At 43.6% G+C, this 8,715-nt stretch overlaps 1 protein-coding gene across 2 annotated transcripts; it reads right to left on the bottom strand.

The window, feature by feature from the left end:
- Positions 1-816: 816 nt before the first annotated feature.
- LOC133505277 (uncharacterized) lies at positions 817-5,831 on the bottom strand. 2 transcript variants are annotated; one of them, XM_061828376.1, is made up of 2 exons: positions 5,637-5,831; positions 817-3,016 (listed from the first exon to the last, which is right to left on the bottom strand). In XM_061828376.1, exon 2 carries the CDS (start codon positions 2,724-2,726, stop codon positions 1,317-1,319), a length of 1,410 nt encoding a protein of 469 aa, XP_061684360.1. In that variant the 5' UTR covers positions 2,727-3,016; positions 5,637-5,831; the 3' UTR covers positions 817-1,316. The 2 variants fall into 2 exon arrangements, with proteins under 2 accessions (XP_061684360.1, XP_061684359.1); XM_061828375.1 differs by having other exon boundaries at positions 817-2,995; positions 5,637-5,828.
- Positions 5,832-8,715: the final 2,884 nt, after the last annotated feature.

Here is an 8,715-nt window from a genome sequence, read left to right as displayed (position 1 = left end):
TAGTCATCTGGAGACTGCTAAATATAACTGTGTGTAATCTAGATAGCTATGGTAGTCAAAATTAAAGTTTTGAAGAATTTGACCCATGAGTAGCATGTACAGGCTGAACAGGAGAGGTCCAAGAACTGACCCCTAAGGGACCCCATAGGTCATTGCCATTCATTGAGACCAAGCACCTCCAATGGTCACAAAGTAACTCCTTTCCTCGAGGTAGGACCTAAACCATTTAAGGACCGTTCCATTTAGTCCTACGCATGTTTCCAACTTGTTTAGCAGTATATTGTGATCTACCGTATCAAAAGCCGCGCTGAGATCCAACAAGACCAAAATTGACACCTTTCCTGAGTCAGTATTCAACCTTATATCATTTAGCACTTTGATAAGAGCAGATTCTGTACTGTGATAAGTTTGGAAACCTGTCAAAAAGTCCATTTAAATTCAAGAAGTTGCTGAGTTGATTAAAAATAACTTTCTCAAGAATCTTAGCTATTAACGGGAGATTTGTTATGGGTCTATAGCTTGCTAACATGGAATCGTCCAGTGCTCTGTTTATTAGAAGAGGCTGAACACCAGCTACTTTGAGAGCTTTGGAAAACTCGCAAGACTGAAGTGAGCAATTGATTATTTGCTGCAAATCAGGTAGCACTGACTTTACAATAGATTGGAAAAAGCAGATGTTTTAAAACATTTCTGATACCTCGCTCAGGAGTTCGCTATCAAATTTTAATAGGTTCGTCGGAGATAGGCACTCAGAAATGAAGACAAGACACACTTCTGGCTACCAACAATTGGCACTTTATTGGTCCCACACAGAAATGGTAACACAAGCACAAGCACAAATCACGTGGTATGAAGCTAAGTAATATCCAACCAGCTCTTTGAAGAATATCCAGCTCTTACCGTGCGCAAATAGGAGGGAGAGCCAACACTCCAGGTAGAGAGCAGCTTCAATACCGGCTGGGCATGCGTACGCAACCCGCAGCAGACTCTACCGAGTATCCACAGTCCCCCTTTTATACTCTAAGCGTGTGCGGAAGGAGGGGTGAGTGGCCAATTCATCCCGCCTGACGCCACACTATTCTTTGTTACCAACAGATGGCGTTGCACGACATCATATAACACAAAAACATCTTTTTATGACATTGCTGGTTATCCAAAGCTATTGCGATCGTCTTTTAGGTTATACAAAGCTATTGCGAAACATATACGAAGCTATTGCGAAACATCTTTTAATTATGGAAAAACAACACAATAAAATTATTCTTACTTCATTCCACTCTTGATGTTTTTCCATCATTCAAAATGTAAGCAATTGATTATAGGCGATTATATATTTCCTTCTCTACCTCAAGCCGGATGCGTCGCACATAATAGCAAGTTCCCATATTGCATTGCGTAAGCACACAAATAATCATTAACACGATCAAGGGTGGCAAGAAAGTAGTACGCGCAGTGGAGGACATTCCTGTGAAGATGTCCCACCAATGATGAGCTGAAGCCTGTTGTACTAATTTAGCGGCATGCACTACTTCCCCTTTTACTACCATAGTTGACACCATGAGACTGGAAATGTTAGACGCATGTGACTTGATGAGTTTTTGGATGTCTGTAGAACTCTCCAATGCGCATTTGAATCGTTCCAGAGACACTGACCAGGGAGAGCGTAGTACCTCCCACTGGACCGCAGTCAACCTGCGGGACTCCGAATAGTTAGTCAAACGATACGTCATGTTTCCCCAGCGCCATATGTGTACATCTTGAAGGCATCCTACAAAAGGAACCGAAGGTACTTGTGAGTTATTTTGTGTTGTAGCCACACAGAGAGTATGCGGTCCAACTTGCCACATCATCTCTCTGGCTGGCTCCCTAGTCCAATCACAAAGTACAACCTCTGAGTCGGTTAGGCACGGATTCGAGTACGCATGTTGTAATCTGCAAGCCAACCCTTGGTCTGTTAAATCACATAAATCTGATTTAAAGGTTTTGTTGGTTTTTGGTTCAAACCACTCTCCGTCCATGTGTAAAAACCAATATCCACTTGTTGTTATAACAGGCAAAACCTGATATTTACAAACCACCTTTGTTGTCGTCACGTTGTACTGGGTCCAGTACCCCGTACATTTATTTTTGTTACATTTGGTATGTTCGGGATGTAATGTCAACCACAAAGAGTCGGAAATGTTCCAAACCTTCCGCCACTCTTGATAATTTCCCGACGTAACTATCCTTAGAAACGACTCTTTTTGAGCCGCAGCGTGTAGAGTTTGAATACTACACACTGTCCAGCTACTCTGTTCTGTCAAGTTCTGAAGCACTTTCTCTGCTTCATCCCATAATTTGATATCCCAATTAAACACTGTTTTCCAAAGTTTTGCATTTTCTTTTTGTCCCACCAGAGCTTTAGGAAGCCAAACCCCTATTTGATGCAAGGCCCTGGCAGAGTGTTCTCCAGTATTGGACAGCATGGTCCTAGTTACCTCATTATCAGCAGTATTTGCCAATCCCAATACGGTTCCCGTTCCCCCCAACAAAGTATCATACCAAGCCCTTTTTATTCTATTACATATCGGAATCGGGGGAAAGTGAATTGTCCAGTATATCCTGGTTTCAACCACTGCTTGAGCTAGATGTGTACAAGTGTCAAGGATGGGAGTCAAGTATGTTTGAGTTATTTTTGGCGTCATTGTTTCTTTAGAAATGACCGTGATATGATACCCCCACCTCATATTACCATTATCCCCAACCTCCCCGATGGTGAAATCCTCTTCTGCAATTGCCGTCCAAGTCGTTCCTCAATGATATCCCGATGAACTGGCTTGTCTCGCACGCATGACCTTCGGTCATTCCCCAGGAGAGTCGGACCATGGCACCAACGGCAAGGAGGCAGATGACCCAGTCATTTCCAATTCCTCGGCGCCGGATGTCCTCCATCTCTGCGTCCTCCCGTCGAGGGTCGTCCAATCAGCAGCTCCCACTTCAACAAGCACCCACCAAGCTGCAACAGATATGGTTACCACTATTGACAAAAGAAAACATGATTAGTATTCTCACATGTAACATTTGTTCACGGGTACATTCACCCATTTTTCCTCTCCTTGATATAAAACACTGACTGTGGCATCAGACCCCTGAGCTATAATTTCCGCAGCTCGAGGAGGTCCTGATTGCATTTTCCCCAAAGATATGGGAAACGGTGTCATTTTTACCTTTCCCACCAATATTGTCCGCACATCAATTCCTGTTCCAAATTGAAATTTACCTTTTTTCAAATACAAAGTCATTCCAGCCAGGATGTCCATTCCAATTATCCACTCTGGGATGGGGGTGACGACCACTTCAAATTTCCTTATTGGCATTTTCCCAATTTTCAATGGAAGAATTACTGCTTTTCCATTGACAATTTGTCCCCCCAATCTTCGCAGTGGAACATTTTCACCCTTCATTTTATCAGGGTTTCCGTGTCCAATTGAACATGGGGTCTGATGTCCCCAACTGACCATCGATTGACAATTTTGTTCTGGCTGGTTGACTGAGTTTGTCCTCCATCCTAGCTGAGGAGGTCAAAGGTACGTGACCTCTTGTCCTTATTTTTCCCCTTACTCTTGGGTTTCGCTCGGCCCTTTCTCACAGCAGCCACATAGCTGGGGCCTCTTGTGTCTACTAGTATGTCGTCGCTTGAGTCTGTATCTTCCTCTTCTTCATCCTCAAATGCATCCAAGGGAGGGGCTGTTGGTTGAGCTGCCGGCGTCATCATTCCCTTTATGATGGTGGCCAGCTGAGCAATTTCTGATTTTCCCTTTGATCCCCTGCTCAAGCAATTTACCTTCAATCCCCTTTGTTTGCATCTTGCAGCCAAGGCACTTGTGGGTAGCCCGTCAATTTCTTCTGCCGGTACTCCCGCTACAATGAGTGCTTTCCACATTTCCCGCCTACTACTCCCGGCTTCGGGCGGTTTCGCGCGCGGTCGTTTGCCATCTGTTTCGGACCTGTAATTCTCAGGGCAAGGCTGATGTACTGTGTCTCCCCAATCTCCCAAAGTCGCCAACTCCAACAAGCGCGTTTTCACGTCACTGAAGCTGTTATCGACGGCTCCTAACAAAATGGTAAGTATCGTAGACCTGTAGTGGGGGGGTGTGTCTCGAATCATTGCATCACGCACCACCTTTGGCACTGCTGTTTCATCAATAAAAGCAAGACCCGCTCGCGATATCGACTCGAGCGTACACAATCTCCCCATTCTGTGAATTGCGTCGCGGATGGTTACCCAAGGCCCTTTGATCTCGGGCCAATCATGCCACGTTGGATACACAGATTGCGCTGTCATAGCATAGAAGGCAAATAGCGAAAAAGAATCACCTGCCGCCATTGCTCTCCCGCTTGCACGAAACTCGGCATTCATTCGAGAATCTGAACTCAAGCCTCCAAATCGCGAAAAGTCCTCTGAGTCAAGCTCTATGGCGTCAGCTCCTTCCTCATACATCCGCCTTAGCCAAGAATCAGCGGGTTCTCCCTGCTTTTGTCGATACTTTGATGTTAAATGGGCTATCTCTTCCTGAGAGAAGTCCTCTTTTGTTATCGTCATTCTGGGCGGCGGCTGAGGCTGTTCTATTCGCCTCATTATAGGGTTTCCTTCCATATCAACTATAGGTACATTATTCTCATCTCGCTGTTCTTCAAAGACGGGCAAGACAACATGCTGTTCCTCCCGTCTCCGTGAGATCGGTTTAACTTGGAGATGTCCAAGTTGTGGATACAGCGGTTGAGGTTTCATTTCCCCGCCATATTACATGTCGCCATCTCCCCATATGTCGCCATTCCATCCCTCTGGCTCCCAGTCTTCCTGGAGTGCCACAGCGAAAGAGCGGACCTGTTTTGGGTCGATGCGACGCGGTCTTTTATTACTTTTCTCGCGCGCCATTGAAGAAATAAAAGCCACTGATTTCTCCAAGATTTTCTGCGCTTTAGCTTGGTCAGATTCGAGCGCTTTAATATTCTCTTCAAGTTGCGCTATCTTTTTGCATTTCAGAAGCGCATACTTTATCCAAAGCCTTTGTTCTTTCCTTCCAGGCTTGGGCAAAAATCCACAACATCTCTCGGACGCCACCCAGCGGGGCTTTGTCCCTCACATCCACCCTGCTTAACATGCGCTGTAGCAGCGGTGGAGTTGCCAAGGGAATTTCTCCTATCCACGGCTTAGGGCGTCCCCCGTACCGTCTAAGGAGTTTCCCTATTTCTTCAAATCCAAGGCTCTCCCAGTCGGAGACGCCATCCTCATTGGGAGCCACCTCCGCTCCCTTCACAGTTTTACACTTAAAACTTGAGGCCACTTCCGCCTCCTTCACAGTTTTGCTCTTAAAGCAACAAGCCATTTCTGAATGTATTCTCCGCGATCCTGCCGACAACGCCAAAAATGTTTTAAAACATTTCTGATACCTCGCTCAGGAGTTCGGTATCAAATTTTAATAGGTTCGTCGGAGATAGGCACTCAGAAATGAAGACAAGACACACTTCTGGCTACCAACAATTGGCACTTTATTGGTCCCACACAGAAATGGTAACACAAGCACAAGCACAAATCACGTGGTATGAAGCTAAGTAATATCCAACCAGCTCTTAGAAGAATATCCAGCTCTTACCGTGCGCCAATAGGAGGGAGAGCCAACACTCCAGGTAGAGAGCAGCTTCAATACCGGCTGGGCATCCGTACGCAACCCGCAGCAGACTCTACCGAGAGTATCCACAGTCCCCCTTTTATACTCTAAGCGTGTGCGGAAGGAGGGGTGAGTGGCCAATTCATCCCGCCTGACGCCACACTATTCTTTGTTACCAACAGATGGCGTTGCACGACATCATATAACACAAAAACATCTTTTTATGACATTGCTGGTTATCCAAAGCTATTGCGATCGTCTTTTAGGTTATAAAAAGCTATTGCGAAACATATACGAAGCTATTGCGAAACATATACGAAGCTATTGCGAAACATCTTTTAATTATGGAAAAACAACACAATAAAATTATTCTTACTTCAGCAGATGGTATTGAGTCGAGACAGCTCGTTGATGGTTTCAACTGCTGAACAGTTTTCTCTACAGTTCTTTGGTCAACTGTATCAAATTCTGACAAGTTAATAGAGTTTTCTCTGGGTGGGTCATATGTGAGATCATTCTTTTTGCTGATTTGTGCTGACATTTGACCCGATAGATTGATTGTATTTTTTTCACTGAAATAACGGGCAAACTCATTGTATTTGTTAGCTGTTACAAGTTCTGGATCTATCTGATTTGGGGGGTTGTAAGCTTGTCAACCACAGCAAATAGAGCATGAGTATTGTTGAGGTTTTTACTGATGATTTCAGAAAAGTTTTGCTGTCAAGCTCACACTAACTCTTGGTTAAAATTAGGAAGACACTGTCTGTAGAGGTCAGTCAATTTGGAGTTTAATTTTTCTCCACTTGTGTTCTGCTTTCCTACACTCTGGTTTAAATCTCTTGACCATCATTGTGCTCCTCCACGGTGTTCTAGGTCGCCTCAGGATGGTCTTAGTTTTAACAGGAGTGACAGCATTCATGGCATTTGTGATTTTTGAGGTGAAATTGCCCAAAACTTCATCAACTGTCTCAGCATTCACTGTTTGTGGCACAGCCACAGTCTCCATAAACTTGGTGACAGTATTCTCATTTATGTACCTTTTCCCAATTGAGGTTGACTGAACTTTTGGTAGAATCTGTAATTCAAAAAATACACAAAACTGGTCAGAAATTGTCATATCCTTAATGCCAATCAATAGAATTTCAACATCCTTAGAGATAGATGACCAGGTCTAAGATGTGACCTTGAGTGTGAGTTGGACTCTTAATATGTTGAGAGAGGTCAAGCGTGTCTAGTATTGCAGAAAATTCTTTGTTTTTTCTTATGTTATTGTCAACATGAATGTTACAGTCCCCTGTTATGAAAAAAATAGTTGTACAAATTAACTGACAGCAGTTTTGAAAAATCCTCCATAAATTTTCCATTGTATCTTGGAGGTCTATAAATTGTTAAAATGATACCCTTTGGGTCACCCTTAACTAAAAAAAACAGATATTCAAAAGAGCTAAAATCACCCAGTATAATTTCTTTACATTGAAATAATGATTTAAAAATAACAGCATTACCACCAGCTTTTTACCCTGTATGACACTTGTTCAAAAAATTTAAATCTGCTAGTGTTTCCTCATTTAAAATGGTATTACAGCTACTTTCTGTTAACCACGTTTCATTTAATAAGAAAAGGTCCAAACTATAGGTTGTAATGATGTCATTGTTCAACATTGATTTGTTACCCAGTGACCTGATATTAAAAAGAGCTAGTCTCACAGAGATGGTTGGAGAGAATGGTTCAATAGACTCACATTTCATCCTCACTAAGTTGGAAGTTCTACTTTTTTGATGCCATATCTTTTTGACCAACTTTCTCTCCCTTGTAATTACAGGAATGAAAAATGCCTGATTTCCATAGGGGTATGACTTATTCTGGAAAAGACCCGGTAAATATCAGTTTACAGATAGTCTTCATGGGTGGAGGCAACATCACTTGCTTTGAGGGCATTCTTGTGTTTTGGAACGGTGCTGATCGTCGTTTTCAACATGCCATACTTCTTCGATAGCTCAGAAACACGCAGACCAGATTCATGCTTGGCTATCAAATCCTTCTTGAAGTCGACAGTTTTATGCACTACTTTCCATTTTTCAGCACCAGCAGTTCCACTTGCCTTCTTTGGAGCCATGATCGGGGGTTAATGTTGCTCAATTTGAAGAAAAAAAGTCACTACAGTACTGGGAAACGTCCGCGAGCAGAGGAGTGTGTGAGTCAACTGGTTGCACCATGTAGTCGCGCACGTTACGTCTTTTCGGTTTTTTTCAGGGGTGTTTTTGAAACCACAATAACAAATCGTCGTGGGTCAGGTGGTCGGGGTGTGAAAGGAGTGTTAATTAGTGATGCTTCCCATAACCGTTGAATACCCGAATGTATTGTGCAACCATGGTTATATAAGTTGTTTTTCACTCACCTGTTTTTACTCACTTGTTTTTCTGGTCAAGACGTCTTGATCGTTTCACTATCGTGTTCGCATGCATACACTCACTTGTTTTTCGCATATAAGTTGTTTTTCACTCACATGTTTTTCTGGTCAAGACGTCGTGACCGTTTCACTATCTTGTTCACATGCATACCAAAGACGAACATTGTTGTGGGAGGTCTTGACAGTTATGGCTGCGTAAGATGTTTCTCAGAGCCTGAAGGACACACTTAGGTGTCAATAGTAAATCAGGAAACAAACATTGCGGCGCCAGGTGGGACGGGTAGGCCACCCGCCCTTTCTCTCGCACGCAACTGAAAAGTATAATAGAGAGATGCAGAGTACAAAGAGGTAGAGTCTACTGCGGGTTTCGTACGGACGCCCAGCTGGTTGACAAGCGGACCTCTACCTGGGTGATCGGCTCTCCACCTTCTCGGCATAGGTAAGGGGCTCATATGATTGATTTCACGCAATGTCAACTGTGTTTTGAGAACTTGCATTTGGTCGAAATAAATATGCCAGTTATTGAGGCTAAATAGCATTTGGGAATGTTGGTCTATTGTTGAGTGTCGTCTTTGTCTCCTGAGCGCCGACCAGCACAGATCCTTTCAATAAAACATTTTTGGCGTTGTCGGCAGGATCGTGCAGGCTATGCG

This window comes from Syngnathoides biaculeatus, chromosome 8 (genome assembly GCF_019802595.1).
Source record: "Syngnathoides biaculeatus isolate LvHL_M chromosome 8, ASM1980259v1, whole genome shotgun sequence".
NCBI classification, from domain to species: domain Eukaryota; kingdom Metazoa; phylum Chordata; class Actinopteri; order Syngnathiformes; family Syngnathidae; genus Syngnathoides; species Syngnathoides biaculeatus.
This window is presented reverse-complemented; position numbering and strand designations above follow the sequence as displayed.